We start from the raw sequence: 19,815 nt of genomic DNA on the forward strand, positions 1-19,815 counted from the left end.
CACATTCTCCTATCAGTGACCAGTCCTATATGCCTTCCAAAAATACGAATGTTCATGACAGTGAACCAGGGCCAAATATTACACCCGGAGCCAGCTTCTATACATTTACACGCATGGCTCCTGAGGTATATGAATTTTGAGACTTTAACGTCACTCAAGAATACAGACATGTTATATCCAAAGCAAGAGCTGAACTTACCGCCTGAAATGGAAAAGATTGTTTCTGGTGTCAACAAAATGATTTGCATCCGTTTGAAGCCTCTTCTGAACAAATTTGGCCTTATCTCCTTTCGCTGGCCAAGTCAGACCTTGTCCATGCATCAGTCAAGGATCACCTTGCTGCAGTTTCAAGCTACAAATGCTCTAAACAGACTCCATCTCTCTGCGCAGTAAGGCTCATTAAGCGATTTATGATAGGGTTGTTCAGAGCTTTCCAACCGGTGCAAGCTCCTCCCCAGGAATGGCTGCTCAACGTGGTCCTCTCTAAATTAGCAAAGCCTCCTTTTGAACTCATTCATTAGGCTGACGTAAGGTTTCTTGTGGAAAGTTGCTCTATTACTCGCTCTCACATCTACGAGAAAGGTTAGTGAGATACAGGCCTTCATGACCCAAGAGACTTGTCTGCGATTAACAGCTAGTTTGTACCCCTCAGAACAAAACCAGACTGCTGTATATTCCTGATTGGTTGCTGTAAGGAAATGCCTCCTTGGCATGGTTACCCCCTGACTTTTTGCCTTTGCTGATGTCAAGTTATGATTTGAAAGTGTGCTGGGACCCTGCTAACCAGGCCCCAGCACCAGTGTTCTTTCCCTAAACTGTACCTTTGTCTCCACAATTGGCACAACCCTGGCACTCAGGTAAGACCCTTGTAACTGGTACCCCTGGTACCAAGGGCCCTGATGCCAAGAAAGGTCTCTAAGGGCTGCAGCATGTCTTATGCCACCCTAGAGACCCCTCACTCAGCATATGCACACTGCTTCACAGCTTGTGTGTGCTGGTGGGGAGAAAATGACTAAGTCGACATGGCACGCCCCTCAGAGTTCCATGCCAACCTCACACTGCCTGTGGTATAGGTAAGTCACCCGTCTAGCAGGCCTTACAGCCCTAAGGCAGGGTGCACTATACCACAGGTGAGGGCATATGTGGATGAGCACTGTGCCCCTACAGTGTCTAAGCAAAACCTTAGACATTGTAAGTGCAGGGTAGCCATAAGACTATATGGTCTGGGAGTCTGTCAAACACGAACTCCACAGCACCATAATGGCTACACTGAAAACTGGGAAGTTTGGTATCAAACTTCTCAGCACAATAAATGCACACTGATGCCAGTGTACATTTTATTGCAAAACACACCCCAGAGGGCACCTTAGAGGTGCCCCCTGAAACTTAACCGACTGTCTGTGTAGGCTGACTAGTTCCAGCAGCCTGCCACACCAGAGACATGTTGCTGGCCCCATGGGGAGAGTGCCTTTGTCACTCTGAGGCCAGTAACAAAGCCTGCACTGGGTGGAGATGCTAACACCTCCCCCAGGCAGGAGCTGTGACACCTGGCGGTGAGCCTCAAAGGCTCTCCCCCTTTGTTACAGCGCCACAGGGCATCCCAGCTAGTGGAGATGCCCGCCCCCTCCGGCCACTGCCCCCACTTTTGGCGGCAAGGCTGGAGGAGATAATGAGAAAATCAAGGAGTCACTCCCCAGTCAGGACAGCTCCTAAGGTGTCCTGAGCTGAGGTGACTGTTACTTTTAGAAATCCTCCATCTTGTAGAAGGAGGATTCCCCCAATAGGATTAGAGATGTGTCCCCCTCCCCACAGGGAGGAGGCACAAAGAGGGTGTAGCCACCCTCAAGGACAGTAGCCATTGGCTACTGCCCTCTCAGACCTAAACACACCCCTAAATTCAGTATTTAGGGGCTCCCAGAACAGAGGAAGATAGATTCCTGCAACCTAAAGAAGGACTGCAGTCCTGAAGCCCTGCAGTGAAGACGGAGACGACAACTGATTTGGCCCCAGCCCCACCGGCCTGTCTCCCTACTTCGAAAAAAAGGCAACAGCAAGGCATCCAACAGGGTCCAGCGACCTCTGAAGCCTCAGAGGACTACCCTACATCTAAAGGACCAAGAAGCTCCCGAGAACAGCGGCCCTGTGAAACAAACTGCAACTTTAAAGACCCCACGTTTCCCGCCAGAAGCGTGAGACTTTCCACTCTGCACCTAAGGCCCCCGGCTCAACCTGTGGAAAACTAACACTACAGGGAGGACTCCCCGGCGACTGCGAGTCCGTGAGTAGCCAGAGTTGAACCCCCTGAGCCCCCACAGCGACCCCTGCGGAGGAAATCTAGAGGCACCCCTGACCGCGACTGCCTGTAACAAGGAACCAGACGCCTGGAACCAGCACTGCACCCGCAGCCTCCAGGACCTGAAGGAACCGAACTCCAGTGCAACCCCCAGGCGACCCTCTGCCTAGCCCAGGTGGTGGCGACCCCGAGGTGCCCCCCTGTACCTGCCTGCATCGTTGAAGAGACCCCCGGGTCTCCCCATTGATTCCTATCTGAAACCCGACGCCTGTTTGCACTCTGCACCTGGCCGCCCCTGTGCTGCTGAGGGTGTACTTTCTGTGCCTGCTTGATGCCGGCTAAGTACCCTACAAAACCCCCCTGGTCTGCCCTCCGAAGACGCGGGTACTTGCCTGTTGGCAGACTGGGACCGGGGCACCCCTATTTCCATTGAAGCCTATGTGTTTTTGGCACCTCTTTGACCTCTGCACCTGACCGGCCCTGAGCTGCTGGTGTGGTAACTTTGGGGTTGCCTTGAACCCCTAACGGTGAGCTACCTTGGACCCAACTTTGAACGCTGTAAGTGTTTTACTTACCTGTGAACTTAACATTTACTTACCTCCCCCAGGAACTGTTGATTTTTGCACTGTGTCCACTCTTAAAATAACTTATTGCCAAAACTGTACATGTTGTTGTGATTATTCAAAGTTCCTAGAATACCGGAGTGAAATACCTTTCATTTGTATTAGTTGTAAATCTTGAACCTGTGGTTCTTAAAATAAACTAAGAAAATATATTTTTCTATATAAAAACTTCCCGTGTGGAGCCCATGCGAAGTGTAACTGCAGGCCTGCCATTGCACCCTGTGTGAAAGGGTGCATTGACCAGGTCACTAAGTAACTCCTATGGTAGGCCCTCCTAGCCCAGAGGGCAGGGTGCAGGTACCTGTGTATGAAGGCACCTGTGCATTAGCAGAGTGCCCCTACGAACTCCTGCTCCATTTTCATGGACTGTGTGAGTGCTGGGACACCATTTTACGCATGTACTGGACATAGGTCACTATGTCCAGCTACATAATGGTAACTCCGAACCTAGGCTTTTTTGGTATCAAACACGTCAGAATCATACCCCAGTACTGTTGCCAGTATTGGAAGTATGATTCCATGCACTCTGGGGGCTCCTTAGAGGACTCCCATCATTGCTCCTACCAGCTTTCTGGGGTTTTCTGGGCAGCCCAAGCTGCTGCCACCTCTCAAACAGGTTTCTGCCCTCCTGCTGCTTGAACAGCTCAAGCCCCAGACGGTAGAACAAAGGATTTCCTTTTTTGTGGAGGGGGGTGTTACGTGGCTTGGGAGGTGTAGCCTCCCCAAGCGACTGGTATGCTTTGAAGGGCACATTTGGTGCCCTCCTTTCATAAACCATTCTGCACCGATGGAACCTCAAGTCCCTGCTCTAGCGCAAAACTGGACAATGGAAAGGGGAGTGACCTCTCCCCTGTCCATCACCACCCCAGGGGTGGTGCCCAGAGCTCCTCCAGAGGGTCCCTTGATTCTGCCATCTTGAATCCAAGGTGGGCAGAGGAGTCTGGGAGCATTGGAGTGGCCAGGTCAGGCAGGTGACGTCAGAACCCCCTCCTGATAGGTGGTCACCTAGCTAGGTGAACAATCCCCCCTTCCGGGGCTATTTAGGGTCTCCCTCTTGGGTGGGGTCCTCAGATTAGACTTGAAAGATTCCAGCAGGACTCCTCTGCAACATCTACTTTGACTTCATGCCACTGGAACCACAACTGGACTCCACAGGAACCTACAATCTGCAGCTCAGTGACGACTTTGCCCTGCGACATGGTTTCTCCGGCTCCTTCCAGCTTCTTCAACATTTCCCCACTGTGCATCTTCTGAGGGCGGCAAGTCTTCAGTCTCCACGAGAAGAAAGAATGAATCTCCCTTGGAGTGAAGGAGTCACTCCCCTGCATAATCATGCACCAACAGCAACGACGACCGGCTGCGTGGATCTCTTCTCATCCTAAGGTGTGTATCTTGCATCATGGGTGGTGGACACCTTGGTCCTCTCTGCCATTTGTCCAACTTTGATGAAGGTAAGCCCTTGCCTGCCCACACAGGACAGTACCTCTGTGCACCCTATCTCTTGCAGCTATTAGGGCTTGTTGGCATCTCCTCCAAGGGATCCTCAGGCTCTGTATAGCCTCAGCCCCCAGCATTCTTCCCTGCGACACACAGCCCTCTGCGTGCTTCTCCTGCAGCGTGGGCTCCTCTGCGACTACTGGGTCTTCTTCCATTGGGCCTTCTGTGGGGGCTGCCTCTTCTGTGGACACTGCGTTGCTAAGGGCCCCCTGGGACTCCCCTCCATGGGTTGAGTCCTTCTGGACCTTGGTCCGAGGCAGCTCTACTTTGTCTACCGCAACTCTTACCTTTGCCAAGGCTTGTTGGTGGCTTTTCCATGCCACAGACTGCAATCTTCCATCCGGCGTGGGACATACACAGCATCCTCCAGGAACACTTCACTCACAAAATTTATAAAGCGTGCTATTCACGCGTGAGGGTCTCAAGCCGCTAGTGGTTGAGGGTGAGGGTGAGGGTGAGGGTTACTGTTCGAACAGCCATGTCTTGAGGTTTTTTCTGAAGAGTAGGAGGTCTTTGGTTTTGCAGAAGTTGGTGGGAAGGGAGTTCCAGGTTGTGGGGGCGAGCTAGGAGAAGGCCCTGCCAACTGTGGTGGTTCGGTGGATGCGAGGGACTGTAGCTAGTGCGAGGTCGGCTGATCGGAGGTTGCGGGTGGGAGTGTGGAAGTTCACTCTTTCGTTGAGGTAGGTCGGGCCAGTGTTGTGGAGGGATTTGTGTGCGTGGATGAGGATCTTGAAAGTGATTCTCTTGTCTGTGGCGAGCCAGTGAAGAGATTTGAGGTGTGGTGAGATTCGTTCGTGGCGGGGGAGGCCAAGGACAAGGCGTGCGGCTGTGTTGTGGATTCTCTGGATTTTGCGTTTGAGTGTGGTGCCTGCGTAGAGGGCGTTACCTTAGTTAAGTCTGCCACTGATGAGTGCATGGGTGACTGTCTTCCGGGTCTCTGGGGGAATCCATTTGAAGGACTTTTTATTTAAAAAAAAGAGTGCAGCAGTGGAAGCAGGAGGAGGTTAGTGCATTGATTTGTTGTCATGGAGAGGGAGTGGTCCAGGATGATGCTGAGGTTGCGTCTGTGGGTGGGTGCGGGGCCTAGGGCGGTGGTCCACCAGGAGTCGTCCCATATGGTTTTGTTGGGGCCGAAGATGATGATCTCGGTTTTGTTGGAGTTAAGTTTGAGGTGGTTAGTTGTCATCCAGTTGGCGGTGTCGAGGAGAGCAGCGTGTAGGTTGGTTTTGCCAGTGGTGGGGTTGGGGGTGAGGCAGAGGATGAGTTTGGTGTCATCTGCGTAGGAGAGGATAGTGATTCCATGTGGTCGGAGGATGTTGGCCAGGGGGGATCATGTACATTTTGAAGAGTGTGGGGCTGAGGGAGGAACCTTGGGGGACTCCGCAGATGATCTTGGTAGCGGTGGAGTGGAAGGCGGACTCTCTGGGTCCGGTCGGTGAGGAAGGAGGTGAGCCAGTCTAAGGCTTTGTGGCGAATTCCTATGATGTGGAGGCGTGTGCGGAGTGTGTGGTGGCAGACAGTGTCAAAGGCTGCAGAGAGGTCTAGGAGGATGAGTGCGACAGTCTTGCTTTGTCGACTTTGGTCCTGATGTCGTCAGTGCATGCGATGATGGCGGTTTCCGTGCTGTGGTTCTTGCGGAACCTGGATTGTGAGGGGTCAAGAGTGTAGGTTTCTTCGAGGAAGTGGGATAGGCGGGCGTTGACTAGTTTCTCAGCAACCTTGGCGGGAAGGAGGGAGATGGATCAATAGTTGGAGTGGATCTCCGGGTCGGAACTGGTTGGAGAGGGCGTCACATAGGGGCTGTGTGGGTGGGGGGGGGTCTATGTTGCTGGCTTTGAGTTTGGCTAGTTCTTTGATGATGGTGAAGGGTTCTTTGCTGTTTTGAAAGTTATCAAGGCGTGTCTTCTAGTGATCTCTTTTGGCGGTGCGTATGAGTTGGTGATGGGTGCGAATGGTGGCTTTGAGGGTGGAGAAGTTGGTTGTAGAGGGTTCTTGTCGCCATATTTTCTCCACTTGGTGGCATTTGCGCTTGGAGTTCGGGGGTGAACCATGGGGCGTTCTTGATGTTGCGGGTGGCAATGTGTTTTCTGAGGGGGGCCTAGTGTGTCTGCGCAGGTAGTGATCCATTTAGAGAGGTTGTGCGCTCCTGCATTGGGGTCGTTGGTGTGGGTGGGGGGGGGGGGGGGGAGGTTGTGAGCCAGTTGGGAGTTCAGGCGTTCTGTGGGGATCTTGTCCCACATGCGGTAGGGTGTGGTGTGTTGATGGTGGTGTGTGTGGGGGGTTTGGTGAAGAAGTGGATGCAGTGGTGGTCAGTCCAGAGGAGTTCGGTGGTGTGGGTGTAGGCTATGTGTTGGCTTGAGCTGAAAATTGCGTTGAGCGTGTGTCCTGCTGAGTGGGTGGGTGCAGTGACCAGTTGTTTGAGTCCAAGGTTGGTAAGGTTGTCTGAGGGAGGTAGAGTTGTGGTCTTGAAAGTTCTCCAAGTGAAAGTTGAAATCACAGAGGAGGATGTAGTCTGTGGAGGTGAGGGGCGTGGGAGCTGATGGTATCGGCGATGGTGTCGTAGAAGGCGGGGCGTGGTCCTGGTGGTCTGTAGATTAGTGTACCTCTGAGGGTGGAGTTGTTGTTAATGTGGATTAGGAAGTGCATGTGTTCTGTGTTGTCAATAATGTCTTGGGAGCTGGTGGTGACTTTGATGGTGTCCCTGTGTAGGATGGCGATGCCACCACCTGGCCTGTTGAGGCGGTCTTTGCGTTGGAGTTTGTATCGCTTGGGGGTGGCAATGGCTGTGTCTGGTTCCCGAGGAGGGGTTGGTCCAGGTTTCTGTGAGGAAGGCGATGTCAGGCTGCATTGCTGACCGTCTTTGTCCTACCATCGACCAACTCATGCAAACACAGATGGGTGGATAGTGGCTCCTGCCACCACCAGACACTTCCACGAGTTCTGGACTTGGTCTCCCTCTCTTTCTGGTCTTCCTTCTTCAGGATTCACCGCTGGTTTCTTGCAGTCTTGTCTGGGTGGTGAGTTATCCTTCTTTTCAGTCCTTTTGGGTTAAAAACAGTAACTTCTTTCTTCCTGGTCTCTGAGGGAGGGAAGGGAGCGGGGGGGCACTGAGGTACTTACCTTTTGGGGTTCCTAGTTCCTCCAGCTCCCCTTTACAGATTCCACTTACGTGGGTGAGGGGGCGGGGGGTGTTCCTGCATTTGCATTCCGTTTTTTTTTTTTTGTTTTTTTTTTTTGTTTAAGGGTATGGTTTGGGGTCCCCCTCCGGTCACTATTGCTATTGCACTATTTTCTATTGTTTTTTTAATGCTTATTTCTGATGACTAGCGTACATATTTAGTGTGTTTTACTTACTTCCTATTGGAGAGTTGCCTTCCTAGTACATTTGGTAATTGTCACTAAAATAAAGTACCTTTATTTTATGTAACACTGTGTGGTTCTTTCATGTTTGTAAGTGCTGTGTGACTATAGTGGTATTGCATGAGCTTTGCATGTCTCCGAGATAAGCCTTGGTTGCTTATCCACAGCTACCTCTAGAGAGCTGGGCTTCTAGACGCTGCCTACATTTCACTAATAGGGGAACCCTGGACATGGTATAAGGTGGAAGTACCATTGGAACCCACCACCCGCCAGCCAGATGTTGTTGCCTTAGGTGCTTGTGGATGCAGGAGAGTGACTCCTTCACTCCAAAGGAGAGTCCTTCCTTCTTCGTACAGCTGAAGTATTGCTGAACCCAGAGAATGCACAGCCATAGAGATGTTGCATAATGCTGACAGGAGCTGCTGAAACAATGGTGCAAGGAGAGGTCGTCTCAGGTGGTGAAGTCTTGTTTGATTCGTGTGTAGCCCAGCAGCGGTTCCAGAGACCAGGAGCAGAAGATGTCTTTGTAGAGAGGTCCTGGTGGAGTTTTGCACGACTAATCTGGGGACCCACCCTCAAGGGAGTCCCTAATTAGCCCAAATAGCTTTCTGGCATAACCACTTATCCGGAGGGGTCACTGACATCACCTACATCGTCTACCATGCAGTTTGGTCTGCAGGGTTTACTGCTGTCTTTCCACAATCCCACCACATGTGAGGTATTGCTTTGGTATTTATTCACAAGATGAGCAATCTGCGGTTAGAAGTCTCTATCAGAAGAACAAGTTACTTCTCTTCATTAATGCCTTTTCCGATACTCTAACTGCAGATTTCTTCCCAACCCACCCTCCTTACTGTTCTGTGGCATTCACTCACATCAGCCATTAATAAGATTGTAACTAAAGTCTGGATTTTAGTGGCTCCATGTCTGTCAGCACGGACGGAGAGCAGAAAGAAACTGACATCAGCACGTGGAGGTGGTGCACATATAGTGACCCCAACATCATATCCATGGTGGGACGTACCGAATGCTGAACCACACAACAGCACCTGCGGAAATGACTCTGAAAGTTCACAGATCCAGTCCAGTGCCTGGGGAAATTCACAAGATGAGAAGTCTGTGGTTATATAGTCTCTACGAGAAAAAATGTTACCTAAGGTAAGTAACTCGTTTGTTAGTAACATAAGGTAGAAAATCCTATCTTATAGTATTTGATAGCTATTCAAAGTTAAAAGCAGCTCATCTCATAGCTTTTAAACAAAGTATATTTAGGGAATAATTTTGGATTGATCAGTATTCAGTTTGAATCCTGATATTCTTAAGAAAAAATGGTCTCCTTAAAAATGGATAGTGATGATTTAAATGAATGGATTTATAAAATGATGTAATCTGTATATGCTGAGCATGTTACCTACATTATTAGCAGGAACCACTTAAAATTAAGATTGTCATCTCTGACGTTTGTTGAGCTTGTAGAAGCTAATGTTTTGAATGAGCATGGGGTGCTTCCATTTGGTGGGATTTCAGCCCCTCACTTCATCAGGTTGATTTTAGTCTCCATTCCTGGAAAGTGGGTATGTGTGGATTGATTGGTCAAGGTTTCCTTATCCTTTGTGTGTGGCATGGCTGGGGAGAAGCTTATGGGATGACATTGGCTATTGGCGCCCATCCCTCAGGCTCGGTCCCTATCTCTTCTATTCACATCTTTACTGTCTGTTACGCAAACCTGAATGTCGGGCTTTTACAGAAGTCTAATGTTTAATTGTACGCTTCTGATTGTCAATGATATGCAAACCTGTTTAAGACGCATAGTACAGGAATCATTGATGCAAAGTAATTGCTTCCTCCAGAATATTCATATACATTTTTTGTTTTTTTTTAGGCTTCTTTGCACCTCCATGTGCCTTCAGTGCAATCAGATGAGCTGCTTCATATTAAACACTCCCACCCTCTCGACTCAAATCAAACTTCAGATGTTCTCAGGTAGTTGCTTGACTAACTGCTGTTTTCACCTGCATATTAACTGGAGATATTTATGCAAATTAACAATTTTCTTTAGATTTCTTATCCACTTTCAAAAGTAAAGAGCTGTCTAAATGCATTGTTAACCCAATTTTATATGGAATGCCAAACTACCTTGTCAGTAATATGAACAGTAACCTATGGTACACTTCACAGTATCACCACAGTAGATAACACTAGCTTAGAAAACACTATTCCCTTTCAGGATATCAACACTGTTAGTAAAAACAATTGCTATTTACTCAAATCCATTCCATCATTTGGTCTAAAAGCTATTTTATTTGTAGTTTGGATTATCTGTAGAAATAACCTACATTCTGCCATCAAAATATTCATCCTGGAAATTATCCTAGCATGCCAAGGTGAGAATCATTATATTTTCACTACTCTGAGGATGCCAGTTGGTGCCAAAGAATGATGGCACCCTCGTATATCTAGTACCACCAGCATTGTTCCCTTGTGTGAAATTCAGGCATTCTTTAATGGAATTTGATTGTGTCCTCTTATTACTTAATTGTCATTTTAATTTGCTACCTTATTCATATGTCAATCCCATAGTATTAAGCGTCTACCTCATATTTCCAAGTGCCTGCATCATTAAATGTCACTACCCTGTTTAGAGAGCGGTGTCAAGTTAACCAGAAGTGCAACTGCAGCTCGTCTTTCAGATGCTCCTCATCAATAGTCAGAAACTCTGAATTGAACCACCCATGTGCGGAATTCCTGTGTGCTTTGCTAGCTGGGTAGCAACTGTAAAAGCAAGTGGACTATCAAGTAATGGATACCTAATGCACATAAGAATATTTGTATGGTGAACTGAAGTGCCTGTCACGCTATTGCCGCTATATGGAAATTAAGCGCTCCAGCTCAGGAAGTTATTTAAATTGAACTATGCATTATGGGAGTTGGAGTTTGGTTATTGAAGTCACATGACTGTGTATTTAAAAAGCACTGGCTCACTCATACCTGCTCTTACTTACCTGTAAACAAGGCATGCTGTTGCCGAAAGGCGTGCGTGCGTGTGTGTATATATGTTCGATGGCATGTGTAGCTGCAGATACACCTGCTGTGCACATCCCGCCATCTGGTGTTGGGCTCGGAGTGTTACAAGTTGTTGTTGTTTTTCTTCGAAGAAGTCTTTTCGAGTCACGAGATCGAGGGACTCCTCCCATTTCGACTCCATTGCGCATGGGCGTCGACTCCATCTTAGATTGTTTTTTTTCCGCCATCGGGTTCAGACGTGTTCCTTTTCGCTCCGTGTTTCGGGTCGAAAAGTTAGTTAGAATCTCGGAAAAATCGTCGGTATTGTTTGCGTTCGGTATCTGGTTAGTTACAACAGATCGACACCGACATTTGAAGAGCTCCGGTGGCCCTTCGGGGTTTTTTCGATCCCCCGTCGGGGCCTGGTCGGCCCGGCCACGTGTCTCTTCAAGGCTGATGGAACGGACCCCATTCCGCTTCTGTCCAAAATGCCATAACAAGTATCCTTATACAGATCAGCACATGGTCTGTAACTTGTGTTTGTCGCCAGAACACAAGGAGGATACTTGTGAAGCCTGTCGAGCGTTTCGGTCCAGAAAGACACTAAGAGACCGAAGAGCAAGAAGACTGCAAATGGCGTCGGCACCGACAGGATCAGGGCGTTTCGAGGAGGATGAAGAAGCATTCACCATCCACGAATCGGACTCAGAGGAGGTCGATCCCGAGGAAACGCTGAAAACCGTGAGTAAGACGTTGAAACAAAAAACTCACGAAAAGACTACTAAAGCCCAGGGGACGCCACCGCCAACAGGCCATGGCTTAACCCGAAAAATAGGTGACCGATCATCGGCACCTAAAAAGGGCACGCTGGTGACGAAGTCATCCGACTCCGGTCGAGATACTGCCACGCAGCAATCTCGGGCCTGAGATAGTGGCTCCGAGCAGATTCGGCACCGAGAAAGCGGCACCGAGATGGGTACGCAGCGAGAGATCACGACACCAAAAGTAAAAAAGGTTTCGTTGGAACCGAAAAAAGCAGCCGAAAAGGTTTCGATACTGAAACATCCGGCCTCGGAACCGAAAAGAAGTTCCTACACTGAGGAACAAGGACTGTCCACACAAATGAAGACACATAGATTTGGACGGGAATTAGAGGCAATAGAGCCAGACTACACACAAAGAAGGCTCCATATCCAAAAAGAAACAGGGAAGATCAGTACTCTCCCTCCAATTAGAATGAAACGCAAACATGCCTTCCAAGAAAAAGACAAGCAGCCACAAGCAAAGGTGGCTAAACAAGTAACCCCGCCACCATCTCCACAACGCTCTCTGCAACCATCACCAATAGCCACTCCACCAATGATGCAATCACCAACGCATACAACAATGAGTCAAGATGACACTGACGCATGGGACCTTTATGACGCACCAGTGTCAGGTAATAGTCCATAATGTTATCCAGCTAGACCGTCACCACCAGAGGATAGTACAGCATACGCACAGGTGGTGTCGAGAGCAGCGGCATTTCATAATGTCAGCCTGCATACAGAGCCCATTGAAGATGACTTCCTTTTTAACACACTGTCGTCCACACACAGCCAATATCAGAGTCTCCCCATCGGAATGTTAAAACACTCCAAACAAGTGTTTGAGGAGCCTGTTAAAGGAAGAGCCATTACTCCAAGAGTGGAGAAAAAATATAAACCGCCACCAACAGACCCCGTTTACATCACACAACAGCTAACACCTGACTCAGTTGTAGTAGGGGCAGCGCGCAAGAGAGCAAACTCACATACTTCAGGAGATGCACCACCTCCAGATAAAGAAAGTCGCAAATTTGACACAGCAGGCAAAAGGGTAGCAGCGCAGGCAGCAAACCAGTGGCGTATTGCAAATTCACAGGCTTTGCTGGCCAGATACGATAGGGCCCATTGGGATGAAATGCAACACTTTATAGAACATTTGCCCAAGGAGTTCCAAAAGCGAGCGCAGCAAGTTGTAGAAGAAGGACAGAGTATCTCCAACAATCAGATGCGGTCAGCAATGGATGCTGCAGATACAGCTGCTAGAACTGTCAACACAGCAGTAACAATAAGGAGAAATGCATGGCTGCGTACATCAGGACTTAAACCAGAAATACAGCAAGCTGTGCTGAATATGCCATTCAACGGACAGCAGTTGTTTGGGCCGGAGGTGGACACTGCGATTGAAAAACTGAAAAAAGATACGGACACAGCCAAAGCCATGGGTGCACTCTACTCCCCACAGAGCAGAGGCACATTTAGAAAGACACAGTTTCGAGGGGGGTTTCAAAGACAAAGCATAGAACCCACAACCTCACAAACAAGACCCACTTACCAGAGCCAGTATCAGCGGGGAAGTTTTCGGGGACAATTTAGAGGGGGACAATTTCAAAGGAATAGAGTAAAGTTCCAAAGTCACAAAACTCCTCAAACCAAACAGTGACTTCCAAGTCACAAATCCCCAACACACAACACCTGTGGGGGGGAGACTAACCAAGTTTTACAAACATTGGGAGGAAATAACAACAGACACTTGGGTCCTAGCAATTATCCAACATGGTTATTGCATCGAATTTCTCAAATTCCCTCCAAACGTCCCACCGAAAACACACAATATGTCGAAACAACATATAGATCTTCTAGGACTAGAAGTTCAGGCTTTGCTACTGAAAGAAGCAATAGAATTAGTACCAAACCAACAAAAAGGGACAGGAGTTTACTCTGTATTTTCTCATACCCCAAAAAAACAAGTCTAAGACCTATTCTAGATCTCAGAACATTAAATACTTACATCAAATCAGATCACTTTCACATGGTGACATTACAGGACGTAATCCCACTGCTCAAACAACAAGACTACATGACAACACTAGACTTAAAGGATGCATATTTCCATATACCGATACATCCTTCGCACAGAAAGTACTTAAGGTTTGTATTCCAAGGGGTACATTACCAATTCAAGGTGTTGCCATTCGGAATAACAACTGCGCCAAGAGTTTTTACAAAATGCCTGGCAGTAGTAGCTGCACATATCAGAAGGCAGCAAATACATGTATTCCCGTACCTAGACGATTGGTTAATCAAAACCAGCACGCTACAGCAGTGTTCACAACACACACAGTACGTCATAGAAACCCTACACAAGTTAGGTTTCTCAATCAACTACACAAAGTCACACCTTCTGCCGTGTCAAACACAGCAATACTTAGGGGCGACAATAATCACAGCAAAAGGGATTGCCACTCCAAGCCCACAAAGGGTTCATGCTTTTCACAATGTAATACAGGCCATGTATCCAAGTCAAAATGGTGATGAAACTACTAGGCATGATGTCCTCATGCATAGCCATTGTCCCAAACGCAAGGTTACACATGAGGCCCTTACAACAGTGCCTAGCATCACAATGGTCACAAGCACAGGGTCAACTTCTAGATCTGGTGTTGATAGACCGCCAAACATACACCTCGCTTCAATGGTGGAACAGTATAAATCTAAACCAAGGGCGGCCTTTCCAAGTCCCAGTGCCACAATACGTGATACCAGATGCCTCCATGATAGGGTGGGGAGCACACCTCAATCAGCACAGCATCCAGGGACAATGGGACAATCGGCAAAAACAGTTTCACATAAATCACTTGGAACTATTAGCAGTATTTCTAGCGCTGAAAGCATTTCAACCCATAGTAAGCCACAAACACATTCTTGTCAAAACAGACAACAATGTATTACCTAAACAAACAGGGAGGAACACACTCAACACAGTTGTGTCTCCTGGCACAGAAAATATGGCATTGGGCGATTCACAACCACATTCGCCTAATAGCACAATTTATTCCAGGAATTCAGAACCAGTTAGCAGACAATCTCTCTCGGGATCACCAACAGATCCACGAATGGGAGATACACCTGCAAATACTAAACACTTACTTCCAAAAGTGGGGAACTCCACAAATAGATCTATTTGCAACAAAAGAAAACGCAAAATGCCAAAACTTCGCATCCAGGTTCCCACAAGATCAGTCTCAGGGCAATGCATTATGGATGAGCTGGTCAGGGATATTTGCTTACGCTCTTCGCCCTCTCCCACTCCTGCCATATCTGGTAAACAAATTGAGTCAAAACAAACTCATACTGATAGCGCCAACATGGGCAAGACAACCGTGGTACACAACACTACTAGACCTCTCAGTAGTGCCTCATGTCAAACTACCAAACAGACCAGATCTGTTAACACAACACAAACAACAAATCAGACATCCAAATCCAGCATCGCTGAATCTAGCCATTTGGCTCCTGAAGTCCTAGAATTCGGACACCTAGACCTTACACAAGAATGTATGGAGGTCATAAAACAAGCTAGAAAACCTACCACTAGACATTGCTATGCAAATAAGTGGAAAAGATTTGATTATTACTGCCATAATAATCAAATTCAACCCTTACACGCATCTGCCAAAGACATCGTAGGATACTTACTACATTTGCAAAAGTCAAAGCTAGCTTTTTCATCCATAAAGATGCATCTTACCGCAATTTCAGCTTACCTGCAAATTACGCACTCAACTTCACTATTTAGGATTCCAGTCATAAAAGCATTTATGGAAGGCCTAAAGAGAATTATACCACCAAGAACACCACCAGTTCCTTCATGGAACCTCAACATTGTCTTAACACGACTCATGGGTCCACCTTTTGAGCCCATGCACTCTTGTGAAATGCAATACTTAACATGGAAAGTTGCATTTTTAATTGCCATCACATCTCTGAGAAGAGTGAGTGAGATTCAAGCGTTTACCATACAAGAACCATTTATTCAAATACACAAGCATAAAGTAGTTCTATGGACAAATCCTAAATTTTTACCAAAAGTTATATCACCGTTCCACTTGAATCAAACAGTGGAATTACCAGTGTTCTTCCCAAAACCAGATTCCGTAGCTGAGAGAGCACTACATACATTAGACATCAAAAGAGCGTTAATGTAATACATTGACAGAACAAAACTAATTTGGAAAACAAAACAATTATTTGTTGCTTTCCAAAAACCTCATACAGGAAATCCAATTTCTAAACAAGGCATTGCTAGATGGATAGTTAAGTGTATTCAAAGCTGCTATCTTAAAGCAAAAAGAGAACTGCCTATTACACCAAAAGCACACTCAACTAGAAAGAAAGGTGCTACCATGGCCTTTCTAGGTAATATTCCAATGACTGAAATATGTAAGGCAGCTACATGGTCTACGCCTCATACATTTACCCAACATTACTGTGTAGATGTGTTAATGGCACAACAAGCCACAGTAGGTCAAGCAGTATTACGAACATTGTTTCAAACAACTTCAACTCCTAAAGGCTGAACCACCGCTTTTGGGGAGATAACTGCTTACTAGTCTATGCACAGCATGTGTATCTGCAACTACACATGCCATCGAACAGAAAATGTCACTTACCCAGTGTACATCTGTTTGTGGCATTAGTCGCTGCAGATTCACATGCGCCCACCCGGCTCCCCGTGAGCCTGTTGCCGTTTAGAAGTTGATCTTAAACGTTTGTAAATTTGTAAATATATTACTTTAAACTACATTATGTACATACGTATTCACTCCATTGCATGGGCACTATTACTAGTATACACAACTCCTACCTCACCCTCTGCGGGGAAAAACAATCTAAGATGGAGTCGACGCCCATGCGCAATGGAGTCGAAATGGGAGGAGTCCCTCGATCTCGTGACTCGAAAAGACTTCGGCGAAGAAAAACAACCTGTAACACTCCGAGCCCAACACCAGATGGCGGGATGTGCACAGCATGTGAATCTGCAACGACTAATGCCACGAACAGATGTACACTGGGTAAGTGACATTTTCCATATATATATATATATATATGTTCGATGGCATGCGATATATATATATATATATATATATATATATATATATATATATATATATATATATATATCCCTAAAACTTTTATTCACCAATGCTTCCTCCCAGAACAACGCGTTTCAGCCGTAGCCTTGATCACGTAACAAGTGTCTCACAAACCAACTATATACCACACCCAGCATACACATAAGGACCATAAGGACCATTTGGGTATTAACAGTATTTAATATGTAATATTTGATATGCAATATGTAAGTTATTTGAATGATTATATTGAGATTCAATGAATTTATGTACAAAAACACATGTATAGGAATTGTTTTGAATATTAATATAGGGCTGTCTAGGTATATTTGATTTATCTTTTGATATTTACAGCATTTAAAATATTTAAATATTTAATATGGATGTCAATCAAATGATTATAATTAATTAGGTCATGGAGAGTAATTAATGTGGATATTTTAAGGAACAGAATGGTATTCGGTGCATATGTTTTCGAAAAATTGTTTTGGACTTTTTTGGATATTAATAATAATTAATTAATAGTTAATATTTAATACCATATATGTAATGAATGTAGAAAACTGCTCTGGACCATTTGGGTTATTAACAGTATTTATTATGTAATATTTAATATTTTATATGCAATATGTAAGTTATTTGAATGATTATATTGAGATTCAATGAATTTATGTACAAAGAGAGCAAATAATGTGGATAATTTTGTAATTGTAAGATCAACTTTGGTATAGCTTATGGGCCATTCTAGACATTCCAAGATGGTGCTGACATTTGCACACTGTGGGCTAGTTGGGTGACCTGATAGTCCTTCTTTTATTTTTGTCCTTATGTGTATGCTGGGTGTGGTATATAGTTGGTTTGTGAGACACTCAATTGTTACGTGATCAAGGCTACAGCTGAAACGCGTTGTTCTGGGGGGAAGCATTGGTGAATAAAAGGTTTTTTTGGACCTCCATTTGGTGTCCGGGAACTTTCTGCATGTAACAGGAGGATCGGACCGCTACTGAATTAGCAGCCTCGGATGTCTGGCAACGTTGGTGTTTTATATTTATATATATATATATATATAGCAAGCGCTTTAAAATATGAAATTGAACATTCCTATCTCAGCGCCTACCACTAATATGTTGGTTTTTTGTTTTTAACACTTTACCACAGGGCGTCTTTAAAGCCTTTATAGCCATATTAGGAGGTCCTTTGAACCTGTCAGTGCAGTAGTTTCTGACACGTTTCTGCAAAGGTTGCGCCTTCCAATTTGCTGAAAAATTATTAGGCATCGAATCAAGACCGTCTTTTTGAGATTGTATCTCCTACTTATTAAACGATAACTGCTGCAAAGAAGCCTCACATCATTGCACCTTCATCTAGTGTTCCACAGGACAAGGCAAATAATTGTGGAACGGAAAATTTGCATTAAAACCACAAGTGTAACAAACCAAAAAGCTATCTGTAGAAGATTGGCAGGATTTTCAAGAGATCCTTAAGGAGGACATGATTGTGTCAAATCAGATCATATGTGCAGCAGCAAATGAGACTGACCCATCTGCCCATGGACATTGCCATGGGACATGCCTTAGACGCTATGGCTGGTTGAGGACAAAAGGCTTAAATCCTGAATCACAGCAGAGAATCTTTAACCTGCCTTTATCTGGAAATTCCATTTTTGGATCTCATGCAGATGAGATGGCCCGATTGAACTGGAATTGGACATGGTAAAAAAACATTGTCATAAAAAAAGAAACAATTACGATTTGTTAGAATTCTTGTGACAGGAATTATTTTCCACAGATGGTCAAACCCTTTAATCGCAGCTTTAGCAGCAGAAAAGCAGTCCTATCACCCAGACAGTCCTCTAGAAGCAGAGAAAGCCAACAAACATCAGCTGCTCTGGGAACCCTCCACCAAATCAAGGAGGTTGTCTTCCCTCCCCTCTGTCAGTCACTCTGGTGGGGCTGGAGGGGAAGCATTTGAAATCGTATCCAAGAATGGCAAAACATAACACAAGACAGGTGGATGTTCAGTATTGTTTAGTGTGCATATTCTCTCAAGTTCAAATCTGCTTCAACTACTATACCACCAAGGAATTCCTGTCGTTATCAAGCCTTTCTTCCATATGAAGTAAACTACCATCTTCAGAAGGCCACAGTGGCAGACATACCTTCTTACCAAAAATGAACAGGAATGTATTCCTGTTGCATTGTGGTCCAAAAGAGACCCAGCCCCAGTCTTGATCTTACATATTACAAACACACATATAAAGAATGTTTCAACATGTTGGCGGTGCATCAGCTATATCCCTACCCAGGGGTGTGGAATTGCTATCGCCCGACGTCCGGGACATCTTGTTTGGGGTCAAGGGCAACAAGTTTTTATGCTTACTTTGTCCTTGGGACAAGTAGGCCCAACCCCCTGCAGCACAAACCCTTTGGCTGCTTGTTTACAGAGAGTGGAATTCTCTGCAGTTGAGGTAATGTGTTTCCAAAAGATAATGCTGTTCGAACTTGTATTTATGGTTCATTATTTGAAAGCCTTCATTATTAGGGTGAGTGCTGTAAATAAATGTTTTAAGGTCACACTTCACTACTGACGTTGGTTCCAGTACAAAAAAAAAAAACGTGTACACACGTTTGAAAAGTTTAGGCTAAGTATAATGCTCCCAGAATGTTCTCTGATTATATGCAAATGAAGTGTCATTTAGTAAAATGTGTTGATGCATGCTAGTATTTCCCAAAAATATTTCTAATGGAAAATCAGTGTAACCATTTTCAACACGATTATGGGAAGCATGAAAATAAACAAACACTGACAAAGCCAACTGATCTAACATATTTTTATAAGTCTTTTAGTTTCATCAATGCGTGTCTTGTTTTGACATGGCTTCTGTAACACTTTATTGTTGTGGGAGCTACCAGGCCCTCAACATTGTAACAAACATTGGCAAAACCCCCCCAAAAAGTTATTGAACTCTTAAAGCACACGTTGCCACCAGCGGCATAACAAAGGCCCCGCAGCCGCCCTCCAGGGGGCCCCTCCAGCACAGCACCTGCCCTGAGTGAGTCTGGAGAGGGGGCTCCTCCATGTTCTTTTCAAAGGGGCACCCT

At 45.9% G+C, this 19,815-nt stretch overlaps 1 protein-coding gene across 1 annotated transcript in view; it reads left to right on the forward strand.

Moving 5' to 3' along the window:
• Nucleotides 1-19,815, forward strand: part of MED13 (mediator complex subunit 13) — an 865,231-nt gene that overhangs the window by 771,924 nt on the left and 73,492 nt on the right. Inside the window, exon 29 of the mRNA XM_069226440.1 lies at nucleotides 9,656-9,756. Coding sequence (XP_069082541.1) covers nucleotides 9,656-9,756 — 101 coding nt within the window. The remainder of the gene's footprint in view (nucleotides 1-9,655; nucleotides 9,757-19,815) is intronic.

Source organism: Pleurodeles waltl, chromosome 3_1, assembly GCF_031143425.1.
Source record: "Pleurodeles waltl isolate 20211129_DDA chromosome 3_1, aPleWal1.hap1.20221129, whole genome shotgun sequence".
Classification (NCBI taxonomy): Eukaryota; Metazoa; Chordata; class Amphibia; order Caudata; family Salamandridae; genus Pleurodeles; species Pleurodeles waltl.